We start from the raw sequence: 21,372 nt of genomic DNA on the forward strand, positions 1-21,372 counted from the left end.
TTGAGTATCTCAGATTTCAGCTGTAGTCTACTATTTGCAGCAGTTGTACATTTTGCCTAATAATTTTTTTATTAAATGATCTTTACCTATTTGATGTTATGCATGCTTGTTGGTTGCATTGTGGCAAAAAGATGTAATGACAAGAATCCATGGCAGGATCAGATTTATAATTTGATTTAATCAAAACTGCTCGTCAACGCAGCATACTGTTGGCAATCATGAACAATGTGATTATAAAGTTCACTTTGATTAACAATATAAACAATAACAAAAACTGTACATATCCTCGAGTACCGAGGATTGTCTAGGAGCAACACTATACAAAATGAGGCCCAGGTGCTAATTAGAAAAAGATTTTACTACCTATGAAGTGTTATTCTTTAACACTGGAATAAATTAGAAAAAAATGACAACTTCCAAATTGTCGGCATCATTAAGTACAAAACCAGGGTGTGCAGATGAGCTTGTAGAGTCTACAAGGTATTATAAATAGACCATTCAGCTCTATTTGTCCTGGGACCAGTCAATGTAGTTGTATTGGCCTCAGACATTCAACAAAACAAAAATAAAACTTATGTAGCAAAAATGTAAAAATAAATTAAACAAAATTCAAGGCTATATTGTAATTAGCATAGCTCTGTCTCAGCAACCTCAAGCAGTCAGTGAAGTGAACAGAACACATTTCCAAAAGAAAAACACCACCTGGTGGTCCTTGAAGTAGCATCTGCTGCATTTGTGTCTCGAACCTACAGCGACATGCCGTAAATCGAACACTTGTTGAACCACAAAAAATGATAATGGGCTGTTTTCAACAATTCTAATAATGAACCGCAAAGTGTTAATAAATACTTGGTTCATATTAGCACCGTAAGAGTATTTACAGAAGCTCAAGTGGGACTAACACTGAACATGAGCAGCAGCCTTTAGGGGAATGACAGTAAACTTTATGTACTTGTTTTTTTTCTTCAGTGCACATCTTCAATTGAGTTCAAGCATGATTGTATTTTATCAAACACAAAGTGGCACTTATCTAATCTGATTTTGATACAAACATTATTGTGCAGTCATTTAGTCTTCAGTGCTTTCTCTTGGTAAGTCATGTGCCTTTTACAGCCTCGATGGGGAAGTCCATCATCTTTTAGTGCCTTCGATGTGTTCTGAATGCCTGCTAAAGCGCACTGATTGAGTGTCTAATATTTCAGCACAACAGCAGCGACATCCAGTAGAAAGGTCGAGGAAACGTAAACATCCATGAACATAGATGACCACAACCTACCCCATCACATGAATTTGTAGTACACAAGTGGATACATACATAGGTGTGTAGTTGCCCCACCTAACAGGAAGGTTGGTGAATTACAATTTAATATATACAATTTATAAATAGGCTAATTGTCATTTTTAGCTTACTGTCACGATATTAATGAAAAAATAACAATGTGCTTAATGAATAAAAAAAAAATGAATCCGTTATATCTCTGTGAGATAATGTCAAATGTGCATGCATAATCAGTATGGAGCAGCATTAAAGAGATGGACCTTGCAGAGGGATGATGGGAGCTTGTCCTGTGAGTTGGGGGCAGATGTAACATTTCAGGAAGGATTGGATGAGCATCTCTGGAGGAGGAGAGCGTGGCAGGTGTCGCACACCCGCACCGGTTTGGGAGATGCAGGCAGGGGAAGTTCGTTGTCCGAGCAGCTGTTGCAGAAGATCTCGCCGCAGTTCCTACAGTGGTGCTGGACACACGACGACGATAACAATGCAGGCAAGCAAAGCGAGTAAATTGCCGTCAGTGATTGCTCGAGACTCACTTTGCGTCGAGAGATGGAGAACTCCTTCTCGCACAGCTTGCAGTGGCTCGCGTCCTTGTCTTTCAACCACACCTGCCCGCCCTGCAGCAGCCACACTAACTCTTATAACTCACTCGACTTCAATGCAGTTGGACAATATACACAGCATGTATATTTTACCTGAAGTGCTTTGTTGGCTTCTTTGATGTCCTCAATCTTCATTTTGGATCTGTATGACAAAATGATGAGGACGAAGCAATTGTCACCACTTGCCGCCAGATGCCGGTGTCACGCATCTGATTATGAGAATGCGCCGCCTGTTTTGTTGGCAGTCCTTGAATGCACCTCGCGCAGTTAAAAGTGAAAACTACGTTTCTGCTCCTCTGCAGCTTCTCAAAGCCTGCTGTTACAATTCACCTCTATTCCCCAACATTTATTGTGCTACTGCACCTATTTGTTTGCCCAAGTGTGATGCAAGCAAGCTGATGCTATTGTTTGTTTGTGCTAAATAGGTTAATTCGTGAGTACAGTCATTTATGTAACATGGGTTCAATGATTGTGGACATTCTGGATGCATGGAGTTAATGCTTTATGGTTCTCATTTTAAGTGCTTTATCGCCATCTTTTGGCATCTATACACAATGAACTCCTTTTAGGGGGGAGATTACTTGCAGACTTTCAATATTTGCAGCAGGGCTAAGTCCCTAACACCTTCGAATAGTGGGGGTTCACTGTAAACAGATATTTGTAATAATATTAAAGACAAGACTATATTACATTTCATGTCAAGTGAACCTGGAGTTAAAAAAAAGAGACTATTAATGAGAAACGCAAAGAAACAACAAGAACAGATGCAGGCTAAATAAATTGTGCAGATTCTCAGAACGAAATTCAGACATAATGCAAGATCTTTAATATTGTGCAGGATACTTGTTTGTTCCGGTATTTCTCCACTCTTATCTGAGCGACTGTTTACATGCCTTGGTAGGTGCCTCTGTTTTGATCATTTGAGCAGGGAACATTTTAAATCTCTGTTTAAGGTAATTAGTTACCATGCATTTTCCTCCGACGGTGTAAAGAGAGGTGTTTATTTGATTTTTGATTGAAAATTCAATTCCAATTGAACCGTCAGCCATGACATGGATGCCAACCTACACGTAAGTAGAGCCTGTGTTAGATAGCATACATACTCGCTAAGTTTGGAGCCAAGTTCCTCAAGAGCTTGTTCTTGGTCTTCACAGATGCTCTTCAGCTGGAAGTTCTCGTCCTGGAGTCGGTGGAACTCCTGGGGCGGAAAAAACACATTCATGGTTTATGGTGTATTCAATTACACTTGCTACATTAGGTAAAGCAATATGATAGTATCAAGCCATCCATATTCTATGGCGCTTGTCCTCATTAGGATTGCAGGTGAGCTGGAGCCTATCCCAGCTGACTTTAGGCAAAGTAAACCGCGAGCACGGCAATAACTCAACTCCTTTTGAATTATACACTTCAAAAACAACCACAGCTCCAACAAAGAACATAATTTGAAAACTGAAACATCAACAAAGTTCAAAACAAGGGCAGAGTCTAAGGGGAGTTTCATGCTGTGCACTTAAAAGAGAATAAAAATGGCAGCTTTCAAAAATAGAAAGGAAAGGGACTTGTCTAATCTGCACTGGGAGGTCATTCCATAGTTTGAGACCACCAACAGAAAAACCCCGAACCACGCTGGGCTTCCGCTTGGACTTCGGGACCTCCAGGAGCAGCGGGTCAGCTGACCTGAGGGACTAGGAAAGGAGTGGAGAGACCATTTTGACATTTAAATACAAACAGCCGAATGTCTGGAGTAGACAGGCATCCAGGGGATGGAAGCCACAATAGGAGTTGCAGTATTTGCTCCATGTTACATGTTCCAGTTAAGAGGCGAGCGGCAGCATTTTGAGCCAACTGGAGACGTTTGAGGGAGGACTGGCTGACTCCAAAGTAAAGTGAATTACAGTAATCTAGCCGAGATGGGATGAAGCCATGTTTTACTGTTTCAAAGTGCTGCTGTGTAAGAAAAGTCCTCACCTTTTCCAGCTGCAAAAGTTTGCCGATGTAATTTTTAAATCACTGTCCAAGTTTGAGAACATGCAAACTCCACACAGGATTGCCGGAGTCGGGATAGGAACCTCAGAACTGTGAGGCGGAAGTTTCTACAGACATTATGAAATAGGGTGTGCGTCTCTTGTTCTTTCTGTCTTTCATTACCATCTTGAGGCCGTTGATCTGTAGCGCCTGTGTCCTAAGCTGAGCCACTGTTTCTCTCTCCCGGTGGAGATCGTCCTGCAGCGTTTGCCTCCACTCCCGCTCGATCTTCAGGTCCGTCTCCAGCTGCAGTCTGCGGGCCATACAAGAATCAGCACAAACAACAACGACGACTGCTCAATGCAATGTGAGCGTTCTCATCAACAAGAAGATTGAGTACATATTTTCGGGCTGCATTGACAACAAGAGGGTGTCTGCTGGGCTTACAGCTGTTTCTCTCTGTGGTCGATCTGCCGCTGCAGGCTGTCGGCCTTGTTGGCAAAGTCCACCTTGAAGCGTCTGGTGCCCTCCTCGGCCGTGGTGCGGTGGCTCTCGGCCTCCTGTAATCTGCGCCATTACAACCAGCGACAAACTCAGGACCGTGAAGAGAAAAAAAGTGGCGTAGGAGGTGGAAGGAGAGGACGATGGCGAAGGAGAGAAAAAAACAGGACGACGTGCAAAGGCGTTCAATTGAGGACGAAAGGCAAAAACTTAAAAAAGTGCAACCAAGGCAGAAAGGTGGTGATGGTGTAGCGGACCTGTGATCATCAAGTGAGCTTCCTGCACAGACACTCCAAAGCACTTTGAAAACATCAAACTTTATTGATCAAGGTGGTAAACAACAGTGATATTACGGGCTTTTACAAATTCCTCGACAGGTAAGCTTCTATGAACATGGATTTAGTACATCCCAATCTATCACTACAGTCAATAAATAATACATCAAGCCCTTACAACTATGTAACATTCAGGTTTCTTAGTTAAACCTTTTAATAGTTAACTTGTGGCCAATTTTCATTTTCAGAGGGGAAGTGACCCACCTGATCCAGCAGATGGCGCTGCAGCGGAATCTTTTCTTTTTTTAACTATACTTTTTTTTATTGGCGCATAATGAGGATGACTGGATTATGTCACTTTTTGTTGTTGTAGGAGTGGGAGGAAAAAAATAGATTTCATTTCAACGCATCGCAATGCAGATGTAAAGGATTTTGAATCGATTTATACAATTAAATCATGAAATAAATCAATTACGTAAGGGGAACTTGGAAGTGAAGCGCCCACCTGAACAGCCAATGCGGGGCCTGTCAAAAAGAGTGCTGCAGTGCGAGCAAGTGAGCAAGTTAGGTCAAACAAAACTCAAAATATTTTGGGAACAACAAACATGACGAATCACATGACCCTTTTCCACCCGAGATTTATGTTCGTGATTCAGGTCGATTAAGTTACAGTGCTAAAAGGATTCTGCTAGTGCTACTGGCACATACAGTATTTCATACGCCGCTCCCATTTTGTTTTAATAAGAGATAATGGAAGTAAATGTGGCTGTAATTTAGTTTAATCATGGAAATATGGATCGTTCCACTTATTTCAAACGTATTAAGTAGTCAAACAGTAAGAAAAAAGATAGTATAGAAAAAAAATAGGCATCGATTCAAGATAAATCGATAATCGGTAATCCGACGGAGTCAAAACGAATAGTGAGGCGGCGAGAGATTGCCATCCTCACAACGTTGTGACCTTTAGTGGTGCTGAGCTATCTGCTTTTTGCATAAAGCCCTGTTCTGAGTTTGATTAAATGTAACATTCTCCATTTCGGTTTGTGACAGTATTAATGCAACACACACGTCCTCTATATTAAAGTGGTTTCTTCCTCATGTGACGACAGTAGAGCATTTTTATTGATGGGTTAGATGTACATACTACTAGGAATAACAACACCACGGATTGTACAATTAAAAAAAGTTATTATATGTTAATTTATGTAGCCTACATAAGTGGTTGGTGCCTCATCATTTTTAAAAAGAAAACACCACCTGTGTGTTGTGTAAGTTATTGCTCTGAGTTGGGGCTGTTCTGTATACATCAGAGTCTGAACTTTATCATCAATGTCAATCATCTTAAAATCAGCACGCCTGCATGTAAAGTGGCATGCCTGTGTTAGAAAGATAACGTTAAGTTTACAAATTTTCCGCCGACAGTTTCTCTCTATTATCTTCAACAGATGTTAAAATGAGATAAGGTGGCGTGACAATGAGATATCACAAGGCTGATCATCACTAATGAAAATCCGCCCACACGGCCAGTGATAATAATATTTCCCCAAACTGTACACTCCACAAAAACAAGTGGAAAAAGGAGAAAACAAGGATATTAAAGTAAAGCTGCGTTAAATCATCCAGTCAGTCCCAGTGTGAGTATGTGTCGGTGCTCAGAAGGAGATGTCCTTGACTAGCTTGTACTGGTGCTCGGTGTCTGTGCTGGCACACTTGACAAACGACATGGCCAGAGTTCTGGTCTGACTTAACAGATCTTTATCGCTGCGCACAGGAGGAGGAACCAATCACAAAGCAATGTGGGTAAAATGGATCAATGGATGATTTCATGGCAAAAAAAAAGAAGAGATAAACAGGCGGGAGGAAGGAAAAGGGGGGAAAAAAAACATCAGAAAGAAAAGGAAGGAAGAAAGGATGTCAATACATCATTATTCTAATTGGCCCCCATTACACTCAAGGCAGGAAGTGACTGAAGTCGTTAGCAAGACAAAAAGTGACATTTTTCACGTCAAGGTTGTACATTGTGGTTATTTTTCACCGTATAAGTCGTGAAGAGAAGCAGGAAAATTAATACAATCACAGGACAGCTTGATGGCTCCCCAATATATACTTGCCGATTCATTTGGATGCAAATCAAAACTTGATTTTGAGCTTAGCAAGAAGTACATAACTGTGTCAGCGCAGAGGAAAACCTTCACAAAGAGGACGGAGCACATTTAAACTGAGGGGTGGGTGACTGGGGGTGGGGAGGAGGTATGGCAGGCGCTCACTGATGCAGTGAGGAGGATTCGTCATGAAGAAACTGAGACCGGGCGGGTGCAACAATAACTAAACTCGTTATGCGTGGAAGAATTAGCTTAAATACATGAGTGGATTTCTCCCATGATATCATTAAGACGTTACCGTAATTTCTCGCGTATCATGGACAATTCCCCCCACCAAAAAAAAAAAATCAATAATTCTTCCAATGTCAATCTTCAAGTCAATAGTGCATATTGTACATAAATATAGTAACAGGTAGACAACTCCGTCACAGTAAAATTAGGTATATGAGTAGATATGTGTTTTAGAAAAGTTTAGAAAAATGTGTTTTAAATCTTGTGATTTATAAGTTTACATCATCATTAGGTACACATTTAAAGCGTTATAATTCATCTACTCTTGTATTGTGTGTAAATATTGAGGCTATGATGCACCCTAGTGTTTAGTTCTGATACTGCAGCTTTACGGCTGTATTGTCCACCTCCCACGTCAGCCAGTTTGCGCAACATAGTAGCTGTTAGAGAGGTCATCTGCCCGGATAACACGTTCACTCCTGGTGCAAGACAGATGGATGGATGGATGATACTAATAATTTAAAAAAAAGGTTAAGACACAACAAAAGCTGCAGAGGGCAGATAAACACGTACAACCCCAATTCCAATGAAGTTGGGACATTGTGTTAAACATAAATACAAACAGAATACAATGATTTGCAAATCATGTTCAACCTATATTTAATTGAATACACTACAAAGACAAGATATATAATGTTAAAACTGATTTATTGTTTTTAGCAAATAATCATTAACTTCAAATTTTATGGCTGCAACATGTTCCAAAAAAGATGGGACAGATGGCAAAAAAGACTGAGAAAGTTGAGGAATGCTAATCAAAGACCTGTTTGGAACATCCCACAGGTGAACAGGCTAATTGGGAACAGGTGGGTGCCATGATTGGCTATAAAAGGAGCTTCCCTGAATTGCTAGGTCATTCACAAGCAAAGATGAGAAAATAGTCGAACAGTTAAAGGACAATGTTCCTCAACGTACAATTGCAAGGAATTTAGGGATTTCATCATCTACGGTCCAAAATATCATCAAAACGTTCAGAGAATCTGGAGAAATCACTGCATGTAAGCGGCAAGGCCGAAAACCAACATTGAATGCCGAAAAACTGACATCAATGTGTAAAGGATATCGCCACACGGGCACAGGAACACTTCAGAAAACCAATGTCAGTAAATACAGTTCCGTAAGTGCAACTTGAAACTCTACTATGCAAAGCAAAAGAACATTTCTCAACAACGTCCAGATACGGCGCCGGCTTCCCTGGGCCCGAGCTCATCTAAGATGGACGGATGCAAAGTGGAAAAGTGTTCTGTGGTCCGACGAGTCCACATTTCAAATTGTTTTGGGAAAGAATGGGAAAGAATTCCACCTCCAAAGCTTCAACAATTAGTGTCCTCAGTTCCCAAACGTTTATTGAATGTTGTTTCAAGAAAAGGTGCTGTAACACAGTGGTAATAAGCATGAGCCTGTCCCAGCTTTTTTGGAACGTGTTGCAGCCATAAAATTCTAAGTTAATGATTATTTGCTAAAAACAATCAAGTTGATCAGTTTGAACATTGAATATCTTGTCTTTGTAGTTTATTCAATTAAATATAGATTGAGCATGATTTGCAAATGATTGTATTCTGTTTTTATTTATGTTTAACACAACGTCCCAACTTCATTGGAATTGGGGTTGTATAATGCACACCCCCAAAATGTACTAACCACACACAAGATCGATTAACATTCATATTATTACAACTATTCATGGTGTTTGGGGACCAACCGCCATACAACCGCATTTTAACAACTATACAACGACGCAAGGCACACTGGGAAATCTTCTGATAGCGAGCCGCCATGTTTTAATGATGATGTCACTGTTGACGTCGTCATGGCGGTTTGCTGTCAGAGGATGTCCCAGAGTGTTGAGTCTCGTTGTGTAGTTGTTGAAATGCTGTTTTAAATCAGTTAGTCCCCTAATCCCATAAATAGCTGTAATAATGTGTATGTTAATCGATCTTGTGTGTGGTTATTAATTGTTGGGGGTGCGCAATGTACTCCAGCGTATTGTACATTTATTTTTTTCAATCATTTTTATCTAAATGAATATATAAACATAAATGAATAGCGAATCAATAAATATTTTCCATGGCATATTATACGACAAAATACCCTCACAAAAGTGGGTAGTGATTTCAAATTAGATTTGTTAATGTGCACACAAAATGTTTTTCAAACAAAATCATTTCATTTTGCAAAAATAGATTATTTTTCCTCATTCGCAAGAATTCAACCACAGGTGAAAAAATAAAATAAAATAAAAATTGAGCATATCATCTCTTTGCCACATAAAGGCAGCAGGGAACGTTAAGAACCAACAGGACCTACGACAGGAATAGAATGACAGAATTCTTCGAAACTCACTGAGTGTTTTCGCACATAAAGTCCATATATTTAATCATTAACTAATGATAACGTTATCTGGTGAGCAAAGAGATGACAAAACTTGAAATGCAGGATCGACTTTAATGTCAAGATTGTATTGTGCATCATGTTGCCATGACAATGCGTATGAAATACTGTATGTTCTGTTTGAGGCTTGTTACCAATTTCCTTGGGAGAAACTCTGACACTTGTAACTGGAATGAAGACCCAAATCATTTGCATCCATATCTCCTCAGCAAAGTTCTAGTCAGGACTAGGGGTTGCATGAGTGGAGATTTCTTTGAGTCGATACTAATGTGATATAAGTTGTCAACTAGTTACTGACAGTTTTGTTGATACCTTTCCAGAACAGTAATTAAAAAAAACATGGAATGGATGGAATGCTTTGCAATGGCCGACCCATACACCAAATTAGCGTAGAACATACAGGTTAGAACACAAGCGCATCAACATGGTTGGCATTTGTGGCGTCTCACCGACCTCTCCGTGTGCGGTGGGATAATTCCCCGCTCTCCTTCCACTGATTGATTACTACGTTTCTCTTAGATGCTCAAGCTTTCTTCTCGACGTTTAATGCACTTGTATTGCTTAAACTGTTTTATTTTTACAACTTTTAACATCTGATTTTAATTGTCTACCTTTAAATCATCTTCAAATTCTGTACTGAATGCATTGTTTGCCATTGTAAAGCACTTTGATTTATGTATGAATTGTGCTATACAAATAAACTTGCCTTGCCTTGATAGTGTGGACTGAAACATAGTTGTTCAAGCCTAGCTTTTTGCCCTTTTACTGGTTTCCCCTCACTTCTAGTGACACATTCAGAAATTGAAAAAAATTGAAAGGATTCAAGGTGAAAAACACACTCATCTGTTGCAGTAAGCGGCTGCCTCCTCCTCAAGCATAGCGAAAGCGTGATTAGCGACTAGTTGACGTTACATTCTAAACATCATTGAGGAGTAGTAAAGTCGACAAGTCTGTACAACCCCTAATCAGGACCGCCTGATCGTAAAATATAAAACAAAGAAAATACAGCTACCAGGCATTGGATGGATGGAGGACATGAGAGAGGAAAAATGATTTTCCTGTGCTGATTAGTTTGTGTGACATTCTGTGTTCCTCACCTCTGCTCCAACTGCTTCATCGTGGCAGTGATCTGATTGGTCTTCTCCTCAAGACGACTGATCATGTTGTTCTTCTTCTTCATCTCATCATCAGATGACTACGAGACAAGAACGTTTGGCTCAGAAGCTGTTTGCTAGTTTATTCTAACAGAAGATTTCTGTCTGGTATGTATCTAGCTATCTATCTATCATAATTGACTAGCAGAGTGTGTGTTCGTATGTACCTGCATTTTCTGGTACATCTCTACATTGATGGCTTTGACTTCATCCAGTTGATGTCTGAGACCGATTAGCGTGTCCTGTTTGCAGACAATAACAGTTGCACAAATGAGTCAACATTTATTTGGTGTATACATCCACTTTTTGTAAGATGCATTCTGCACCTGTTTTTCATGTATATCTTTCTCAAGAAGTTTCATGGCCAGCTCCATTTCTTGCTTCATTGACACCTGGACCACAAGCTCATTCTCCACATCCTAACCATAAAGCACACAATGTACATGAGCGCTGATGTTGTCACACAAGACACAAGTGCATGTGTGAAGTGGAGGTGCAGTCTAACCTGTCTGAGCTGACACTCCTCCTTCAGCTGTCTTTGCGCCTCGTTGTACATCTCATCCAAACCTTGACGAGACTGTTTGTACGTGTCTCTCTCCACAGACACGTCACCTTGAGACACCTGCATAAAACAATGAACAAGAACCCCAAGTTTGTGCTGTGCTTTTCTGGTCAATAATGGCATTGAATTCCACTGCTATTGCACAACCTTTTGGCTCTAATGCATCTCAAACTACTTCTCTGAACTAAGAATCAAACAGTTGAATTTCAATACATTTGAATACCATAGAAAACTTGAAATTCAATTCAGAAAGTGCAACTGTTATATAGAGATTATTTCTCATAATGTTGTTGATTATAGCTTACAGAAAATGAAACCCCATAATGCAGCATCTCTAAAAATTTGAATATTACAAAATAAACAATCAAAATCATTTTAAATATAGAAAATACTAACATTAAAAATTGTTATGTTTAATGAATCCATTTATTATAAAATGATATTTTTTGATTTGGCCTATTGAAATAAATGAACTTTTCTACAATACAGTGGAACCTTAGTTAACCAATGGCTCGCTTTACAAACGCCTCGGTAAAATACAGTAAACATAACGATTGGCTGGCAACCAGTTCAGGGTAACCCTAACCCCGCCTCCTGCCCGATGATAGCTGGGATAGGCTCCAGCACGCCCGCGACCCTAGTGAGGAGAAGCGGCTCAGAAAATGGATGGATGGATGGATAACTTGGTTCTGGAGCTGAAACGGATTAATTGCATTTCCAATCATTTCATTTGAAACATTACTTCGGTTCGCCAACGTTTCTGTTCGTGAACGGCATTGCAGGATGGATTCAATTTGTAAACCGTGGCTCCACTGTATTCTGATTTACTGAAGCATTAGATTTATTTAGACCTGTACATAGACTTACTGTCCACAACATTAGGTACACCTGAACAGCCTAATGAGATGTAATACAAGAGTTGCATAAAAACAGGCTTTTCACAAATTAAAATGTATGTCTTTGTGAATGGGTTAAATCCATGAGAAAAATCTCCACTTCATCAAAAAAATTACTATTTTTGAGATCTGAAGTATAAGTTACAAACATGCTAAATGTAATCGTGATACAAATAAAAATGTGACTTGTGTAAAAAAATAAAAAAAAGAAAAGAATTTGTAGCGGATGACTGTGAACCCAATAAATATAAACATATCGTTAAATTAAACTAATATCACTCTGACAGTGTCGTCAAAACTGGCTTTATGAGTGCAGTTTTGTGAAGCCATTGTGTGTAAGTACCTCTAAATGTTGCTGTGCCTTCAGAAGAATCAGGCTGTTTTCACTCCTGAGTTGCTGGTTCTCTTCCTGCAGTTTAATGATGTTGTTTTTGGCTATAGCTAACTGCGAGCGTGCACACACAAACACACACACACACACACACACAAAGTGGACAGACACTGAAGTTGAGTAGTGCCTTTCACTTTCACAATTACCACCACACATGCCAAAAGTAAGATTCACCTCCTCTATGAGTTTAGAGTTGGACTTTTCCAAAGAGTCCACTCTGCCCTGAAGTCCATGAACTGTAGAACTGGACACAACAATTTAAAACGGAGGATGATTTCCTTGTATATGGATGAAAATCCACAATTTAAGGTAAGAAGTAAAGTCTTACTTTAGCTGCCGATTAAGTTCCTCCACATAGTTTTTCTGATCCAAGATTGATGCTATCTGGCTGTTCCTATGGTCATGGAAACAAGCATTCACGTTGAAAGGGGACTCCATGAAACATGGGCATAAACACTAGGAAAGCGTACCTCTCTTCGCTCCTGTAATCATCAATGTCGTTCTTTAAGTACATGGAGAAGTCAATCACCCCGACCTAAAAATAGATAAGAATCGATGAGGATCTACGTTTCTAATTAACTAAGGGAGGTAAAACAAACTGAGATGCAATGAGTGAATGAGAGTAGTAAATAGTAGGTTCGTTCACAAATTCACACAAATTAGTGAGGGAATCACCTCGGTTGATTTATTTATTTTTTGTCCCTAGTTGCGAGTTAAAAATAAAAGTTACGAACACTAGATGGTGCCAGCGAACCACAGTTGAGTTTATTGTAACATTAAACATAAAATACAAAGTCAGAGAATTACACAACTTTGTCTTACAAGGATTGCACACAATATATACACGCGCACATTCACTGCCCCCTGCAAAGTACACGGGCCCCTAAATGTATTAAAGCTTGAAATCATGATGCAGAAACTGCTTATTTACATTTTATTTAACATTATTATTACAGGATATTTTTTATAAAGTACAATACAGTAGGGTGCTATTTTTCTTGTTAAAAAACAAAAACATTCGTTGGTGTTTTCAGGGGGGCATTTCCATTCATTTCAAGGGGAAAGATGATTTCAGATACAAGCACAGCAAGTAAACAAATATTAGCTAGAAGATGTTAGTTTATGATAAAGTCTCCACCTACAGAGTAGAATGACCAACACTGCTCTCCACCTGCCTGACGAGAAACTGAGAATACCTGCTTCCTAAAAGTCGGGTGAATGTAGTTTCACGTCGATAGGCAAGGTTGAGTAAGTAGGGCCGCTTTCGTGTTCTGTAAATTGACTGTCTGTTGTACTAGAGCGGCTCCAATTACCGGAGACAAATTCCTTGTGTGTTTTGGACATACTTGGCAAATAAAGATGATTCTGATTCGGATTCTGATTTCCCGTTGGCTCAACATGCTCACTGTATGTGGGCTCTAAAGATGCGCTAAGTGGAGAGCAGTGAATGTAGGTCTGAGAGGAGAACCTTCTCAGGGGAGCGATTACCTGAGTGTCCAGGTCTTCACCTTTTACACACAGGTTGGCATCAATGACGTTCAGACCGACCAGCAGGCCCACAATCACGGCGCCTTCCTCCTCCAGCATCAGAGCTGAATTCTCATAGAAATCACTGCAGATGAATGACAACTCTCTCTCAGAAACAGCCCGGGAAGCTCTACTTCGCGACATTCACATCCTGTATGCTGAAGATGAACAATTCTAATAGTCATATTTACAAAACTCTTATTATTAAAGGTATGTTGTTTGCATTTTTGTGCGTGTGAGTGTGTTTGCAATTACCATAGTAAATCTTTTCTGGTAATGAGGAGTCGCAGATAGTCGGCCAGCCGCTTCTGCATAAGGGCCAGTCGCAACCACGCCCTGGCGCGACCTAAAGGAGTTCTAAATGCAGAGAAAAGGTTACTTCATCATTTAGTCATTCATTCCTTTCACTTTGATTTAAATCAAGCATTTGGAAACGACACTGGACTTCATGTCTGACTCAACACAACCAAAGGAAACAGACACGGTCCCTATTTGGCACACCTACACACACCTGAAGACCTGGTAGCCAAAATAGTTTCATTCCTGGTCTTCAACCAAAGCTCTTTGGTGGCTTTTTAACTAAATTGAAATATATACTCTACTATATAAATGTATATTCAGTGCTAAATACAATACAAAATAGAGAGAGGCAGTAAAGAGGTCAAAGGGGAAATAAACTTTAAAATAAACTTTTTAATGTATGTTGTGTCTGCTTCCATGAATGTGGAGTGGAACCTGTGAATTAGGAAAAAAATGATTAGCATTATTAAATGACCTGTGGGCATTAGGTTGCCAGTGATGGGACATTGTGATTTCCTAGGAATGTTGCACAAATGATCATTTGAAAATGTAAACACTTTCAGAGATTTTTAGAAATAAAATGTTGCATATTGATATTTGTGTGTTTCCTACCTTGTTAAATCATTGTTGATAATTATTGTGAGAAATCATTGACATGATCAGTCTTCACATAGATGAATATCATTTATTATTAAAGATAACATAATTACAGGTAATTTGAGCAAATTTGTCATTTCAGAAGTGTGTATGCATCTGGTAGCCCTTCACATTAATCCGAACCAAAGACGTAGCTCTCAGTTTCAAAAAGCTTGGTGAACATACCGCTTTCATTACTATATTGATTTGCAGTTTGACGGTTGTTATCACAATTTCACTCTTTGCCATAAGTAGAGGCAAATATATGAGACAAAACAAAGCAAAGTACACTTGTGGAGTTAAGCCTTACGCACTGAGCTGAAGTCTCGTGAAAAATGCATCTTAAGTGAGAAACTTTTTTTGGACAGAAATGTCTGTTTGAATTCCAAATGGTATGCTTCATGGGCAATCGACTTTGGACCATGTTTATTCCTTACTTGAGTCCCGGCAGATCTCGTACAGAGGCTGAGATCTCTCCTGCTTCCGGACACAGTTTTTCCACCAGCTCCAGAGGACCCCAAAGAGACTTATTAAATCCCAGAAAGGACTTTTTCACTGGAAAAATATAAGCCAAGAAAAGATTTTAGACACACACCATCTATTGAGAAGGGAGGTACAACATACCTGTATACATGAAGCCGCAGTAGTCTTACCTCGTAGACCATGTTTGAGGCAGTGTTCCATGACAACGAAGAACTGCTGCAAAGGCGGGTAGTCCGAGTCCAGCGTTCTTCCAAAGCTCAGTGCCGACTCGATCAAGCCTTTAATACTCAGCTTGGCCATGTTGAGCAGGTTGGCTCGCTCCATGGCCATGGGATCCCGCAGAGCTGCCAGACACAAACACACACATCATTAAGGTTTTGCCCCATCCCAAGATTTTGAATAAGTTGTTATGACATCTGAAATAGAATGCACTCCTAATGACTTTGTATGAATTAATCACTCAGCATAGAAAATGTGGCTTCGCAGCATAACTAACTTTAAACCTAAAGCAACTAATGGATGTAAAGTTCAGCATGTCTTAAGCAACTGTGACCTCCTATCAGAGGGATACTTTCAATGTTTTCCACTTGGATCGCTGAGTTAAAGTGTAACCAGAGGAGAATGTTTATTTCTGAAATGAAGAACCACCTCGACTGCATTCTCAGCAGGTCTACCAGACAATTGAATGTTGGCATGGAGGTGGAGACACTAAGGGAGCAACAGTAATCGTAGCAGGTGCTTTACTTACTGTATGTACACTATGTGTGCAAGTAAACCAGAGAGAAGAAACTGTAACCTTTGACTGTTTTCTCACCGTGTGATGTCTGTGAGTATCAAACAAAAGACAAAGCTAAATTATCATCTCTGCTGTTTTTATCACTGCCGTATTAGGGCCACAATGATAAGACACAAGACGGTAATATTACAACAATAATGTCGTAGAATAACAATAAAGGCGAAATAGTACAAGAAATAAGACGCAACTTTTGTAAAGTTGCAATACCAGTAGAATAAAGACATGACATAACGTCAAACGGATGAAATTTTGTGAGATTTTTTTTTTTTTTTACAAGAATAAAGATACACCATTACTAAATAAGATATAGAAAAATGTGGAATTGAACTTAACTGTACAATTGTTTTTTGTTTCACGTTACAATGGCGCTAATCTTCCTCATTCCTATTAATCCCATAATTGCCTGTCGAAAAGCTATTTTACAACAAATGTGTAACATAATTATATAATTATTGTTACAATTAATACCATTATTATTAATCATAATCATGTTGTTGTTGCAAATTTGCAACTTTCAGCTTGTCCCATCAACATCTTATGATCCTTTGTGTTGTGTAGAAACATTTTACCCATCACCTGCATTTATCAGGTGCTACGAAGAATGGTAACACCATAAATACAGTGTTAAACCGATTATGAATTTTTAAATATTCTAGCAGACAGCACGTTGGCATAGTGCAGTGTTTCCCAAACTTAATTGAGCCACATTGGGACACATTTCACATTAGAAAAATCTTACGGCACACTACCAAACAAAAATGTCACAAAAGGTATACAGTACATATTGAAATACAATGATGAGCTAGTCTCAATTTACTCACAGGTTTACTTGACTCAGTGTGTGCGTGCCATGACTTATTGTGTTGGATGAACAGCAATAGGTGGATACAAAGATGAATTCTCACATTTTATTTCTTTTACTGAAGTATCTTATGTGCCTTCTGCCATCCAGTGGAAGAGTATATAATTGTTCTCCCTGCCACTATACGTCGCTGGCATAGACAGATGAACACAAATACTGTACATTTGTCATAAAGAGCAATTCATGGCACTGTGGGTAGCACGTCTGCCTCACAGGTCTTGGTGTTTTAGGTTTGAATCTCGGCTAGGGCCTTCCTTTTTGCTTTTAGGAGATTGCGTGTTCTTGCCTGGGTTTTCTCCGGATACTCAGACTTCCTCCCACAATCCAAAAACATGCACCTTAGGTTCATCGCGGACTCTAAAATTGTCCATAGATGTGAATGTGGTCGTGAATGCTTGTTTGTCACCCAGTACCTCGCCTTTCACCCAAAATGATCTTAAGGCTCACCCTCGACCCTCATGAGGACAAGCGCTACAGAAAATGAAAGGATGGAGATAATCTACCTTGAACGCTCCAGTCTCCTGCCATGGATGCTCTGTTCTCCGACACTTTAGGCAGGACATGAATGCTCCCTGAAATGGTTTCTGAGGCTTTCCTGGCTAACGCGAAGATGGGAGCCTGCCACCGGCCGTCTCCTCCTCCTCCTCCCCTCACGGTGGGGATAGATTTCTCACCGACGTTAGATTTCTCCTCCTGTAACCTCAAAATCCCGAACACCTGAGATTTCTCCTTGCTGCTGTCGGCCTCGGAAAGGGCCAGGTCGTGCTCGGCGGCCGATGCCATGTTTGGCTACGTCCCTGGAGCTAAGCGTGCCGCTGCTCGGCCGGTGGGCTTGACGCTTAGCACACCCGACCGAAGACCGCTGGGACAACCCTGGTTTAGAAATAGCAGCAATTGCATCGGCTGAATTATGATAAAAAAGGCGAGGCGAGGCGAGGCTCGTCGTTCGGGAGTCTACATGCTCAACCTTTGTACCGTCGGCGGTAGCAAAACGCAGAGGTGCCGCTCCTCGGAGACGCTTTCTTTTTTGTACATGGTGTCGCCGTGGAGATGTTTTTGCGGGGAGCTGAAGTGAGCCGCAGTCGGTTTGTGACAGTGCCGCCCGCCTTGGAGGGGCGGTGTCAACAACACAATCACGAGACACACAATAGGAAACACTACGTCATGGCTGTCACTTTGCCGCCCCCTCTTGGCTGTAGGCGACAACTGCATGATTTACCCCCAATTCCCCAACAAAAAAAAACTAGTTCTCGCGAGAATGTACGAGGATGCTAAACAGCGCTATAATTTGTACGGAAATCACGTATTTTTCAGGTTATCAGAATAAAGTTGTGATGGTTTTGGAGACGCAAGATTTCTGCCCGACGCCAGCGATATGGACAAATGAGCATTATCAACCAATGGTTAATCTGGAGTCTTCAATTAGCATAACATGCATGTTTTTGGAATGTGGAAGGAAACAGAGTACCTAATCTATGTTATGTATTACTGTTGTGTGTTATGTAATCTATGTTGCGGATCAAACATGGTCTTAAAGGAATGAATATACTGTATGAATATTAGTAGCGCAGTGCAGTGTTGTTTCAGGCAATAGCGAGAGCTCCTTTGCAGTGGGTGCTTACCTTGGCTGTAGGCTAGGCGCTCCATACTCTCGCTGTGAGTGATTCCCCAGCGATGGAGGCTCTGAGGCGAATACATTGCCGGCGGGGGCCTCCTTGATCTGGCGCCTCGGTGCCAATGTGATAAGAGAGTCACGCCGATTCCAGAGATATTAAATGGCACGCGGTGGTGTGCTTGAGAAGAGAATGTGCAGATTTGATCAGAAGCATGTAACTTTTATCTGTACAAAATCGACAACGCTTCAGGTCGCAACTTTTAGTGCAAAATGACTCCGATGTAACACAACATTGTCTTGCAGACCTTTATTATAACTGGCTCATCCCTATTGCAAATAAAGATAACGTACATCACAGTGGGTCTTTTGCCCTTATCAGCAATCTCAGCAATGAATTCTTTATCAAATCAAAGTTTACCTTGGAAGTTGTACTTTTGGAAATAAGCATCCACGAGCAGACCTTGCTTCCATATGTCTGCTCACACACCCTATGGACTGTCCATCCATCCATCCATTTTCTGAGCCGCTTCTCCTCACTAGGGTCGCGGGCGTGCTGGAGCCTATCCCAGCTGTCATCGGGCAGGAGGCGGGGTACACCCTGAACTGGTTGCCAGCCAATCGCAGGGCACATCGAAACAAACAACCATTCGCACTCACAGTCATGCCTACGGGCAATTTAGAGTCTCCAATTAATGCATGTTTTTGGGATGTGGGAGGAAACCGGAGTGCCCGGAGAAAACCCACGCAGGCACGGGGAGAACATGCAAACTCCACACAGGCGGGGACGGGGATTGAACCCCGCACCTCAGAACTGTGAGGCTGACGCTCTAACCAGTCGGCCACCGTGCCGCCATGGACTGTCCATTACAACACAAAATATTTGACTGGAGAGGCAACAGTAAACAAGAGTGACCCGTTCCCTCTTCATTTGCATTTTCCACTGTGCACTAAACTCGCTCTCCCATTCTCCCTAATAGCTTATGGCTGACCATGGATCATATGACTGGTTTACTTCCAGATATTTTCTCATTGTGTTAAGTCCCTGCAGAGAAAAAAAGTGGCTGATGACTCAATGTTGACACCCTGTGACCTGGTTGCCACTTCGACATCATACCATCTGAAATATCCTGCTTGTTTGGATTGACTTTTACTATTTATTTATTTTTTACTCCGTACTTTTTTTGTCATGTAAGTAACACAAGAGTCGAGTGTGCGAGTGCAGCAGTTTTGTGTGCATCTATTGTAAGGCTTATTGTCCATTTTCTTGCCTTTTGGTCTTGACCGGTGACAGTATAGCAAAGAAAAAGTAGTATGTAAAAATGACTGAAAGTCTACTTGTGTATTTGGGCAGTTAAGTTACAATGGAACCTTAAATGTCAAACACAAACCGTTCGGGTACCTGTCATTTAACAGTTTCTCCCACAGGAAATGACACTTACTGTGACATTGGAACGGAATGAGCAATACAACTAAACAGTTATCAATTACATACAATACATAAAAAAACGTTTTATTCCACTTGATTTTTATCAAGTGGAACATGCCATGTCAAACATACGATTACTTCAACAGCGAAAGTAACCTCAAAAACCAAGATGTCTTCTTACGTTCCTTGCCTGACAGACATACACATGGGCGGAGAAACCCGTGTGGGGTTGGGTTTATTAAGTCAATTAGGAGCATACAAAACCAATATGTTCTTGTGGACACATAATTCCAGAATAGGCAAAGAAAAAGATTTTCTTGGTTATTTAATTTCACCCAACTATTTGCAGACTGGTTCATTTCTCAGTATACTTGCATGACATCTAATATTTTAAAAATATTACTTAAAACATTGACTGGTACAGGTGTTATGATGGTGACAATTTGGGTCTGGAATGAGTTCATTCACTTTACATGAGCTCCTGTGGGAAAATGTGATTTGAAATTATAGAACCACTTGTAAGTCAACCAGTAAGGATTGTGCTCGACTTTGAAGGTTCCAATATATTTGTTTTGTCAATACATACGTGACAAAAACAATGTCACTTACTTCACTACCTCTGTCCTCTGCCCCAATAAAGCCCATTCATGCTGAAACCACATGTACACTACAGTAATGTGCTAGCACTATACTGTAAGAGCATGACACAGCCTTCACCAACACATGGCTCAACCAACCAATCAATAATGCTCACATTGCTCAGTAAAAGCTCTTTTCTCCAATAGGGGCAGGGTGCTGTTTCATGGCAGTATAGGCTGCCTCCCTCTCTGCAGCAGTGCACGAATGCAACTTATTGTCGTGGATAAATATTGCAAGTTACTGAATAATGCATATATTTGTCTCAACGCAGATTTGTTGATTGTAAACACAACCAAAAATACATTATGTATCATGCCATCATTCCATAAACAAGACATGAATTTTTTCTTACCTCAGAAGCTCAGCAATGTTCAGTCTGTGTTCCACACTTGCAATGACTGTGGGAAAAAAATCTATCTATCTATCTATCTATCTATCTATCTATCTATCTATCTATCTATCTATCTATCTATCTATCTATCTATCTATCTATCTATCTATCTATCTATCTATCTATCTATCTATCTATCTATCTATCTATCTAATCTATCTATCTAATCTAATCTAATCTATCTGTCTATGAAATGCAGTTGTTTTGGAGGTTTAGGCCGGTACACGCTGTGGCAGAGACATCACGGACAGAAACCACAACCATCACCCCACACAGTACCCAATGGTAGTA

The 21,372-nt window shown here is 40.4% G+C and overlaps 1 protein-coding gene across 4 annotated transcripts; it reads right to left on the reverse strand.

Moving 5' to 3' along the window:
- Positions 1-158: 158 nt before the first annotated feature.
- Positions 159-21,102, reverse strand: rufy2 (RUN and FYVE domain containing 2). 4 transcript variants are annotated; one of them, XM_061765951.1, is made up of 20 exons: positions 21,043-21,102; positions 18,633-18,803; positions 15,523-15,696; positions 15,307-15,424; positions 14,189-14,290; positions 13,895-14,018; positions 12,877-12,941; positions 12,735-12,800; positions 12,581-12,650; positions 12,359-12,460; positions 11,063-11,179; positions 10,884-10,976; positions 10,725-10,799; positions 10,501-10,598; positions 4,291-4,410; positions 4,027-4,156; positions 2,982-3,076; positions 1,972-2,020; positions 1,813-1,893; positions 159-1,737 (listed from the first exon to the last, which is right to left on the reverse strand). In XM_061765951.1, exons 2-20 carry the CDS (start codon positions 18,706-18,708, stop codon positions 1,594-1,596), a joined length of 1,899 nt encoding a protein of 632 aa, XP_061621935.1. In that variant the 5' UTR covers positions 18,709-18,803; positions 21,043-21,102; the 3' UTR covers positions 159-1,593. The 4 variants fall into 4 exon arrangements, with proteins under 4 accessions (XP_061621935.1, XP_061621934.1, XP_061621933.1 ...); XM_061765950.1 differs by lacking the exon at positions 21,043-21,102 and adding an exon at positions 19,044-19,171; XM_061765949.1 differs by lacking the exons at positions 18,633-18,803; positions 21,043-21,102 and adding an exon at positions 17,514-18,155.
- Between the last annotated feature and the right edge of the window lie 270 nt (positions 21,103-21,372).

Source organism: Phyllopteryx taeniolatus, chromosome 2, assembly GCF_024500385.1.
Source record: "Phyllopteryx taeniolatus isolate TA_2022b chromosome 2, UOR_Ptae_1.2, whole genome shotgun sequence".
NCBI lineage: Eukaryota > Metazoa > Chordata > Actinopteri > Syngnathiformes > Syngnathidae > Phyllopteryx > Phyllopteryx taeniolatus.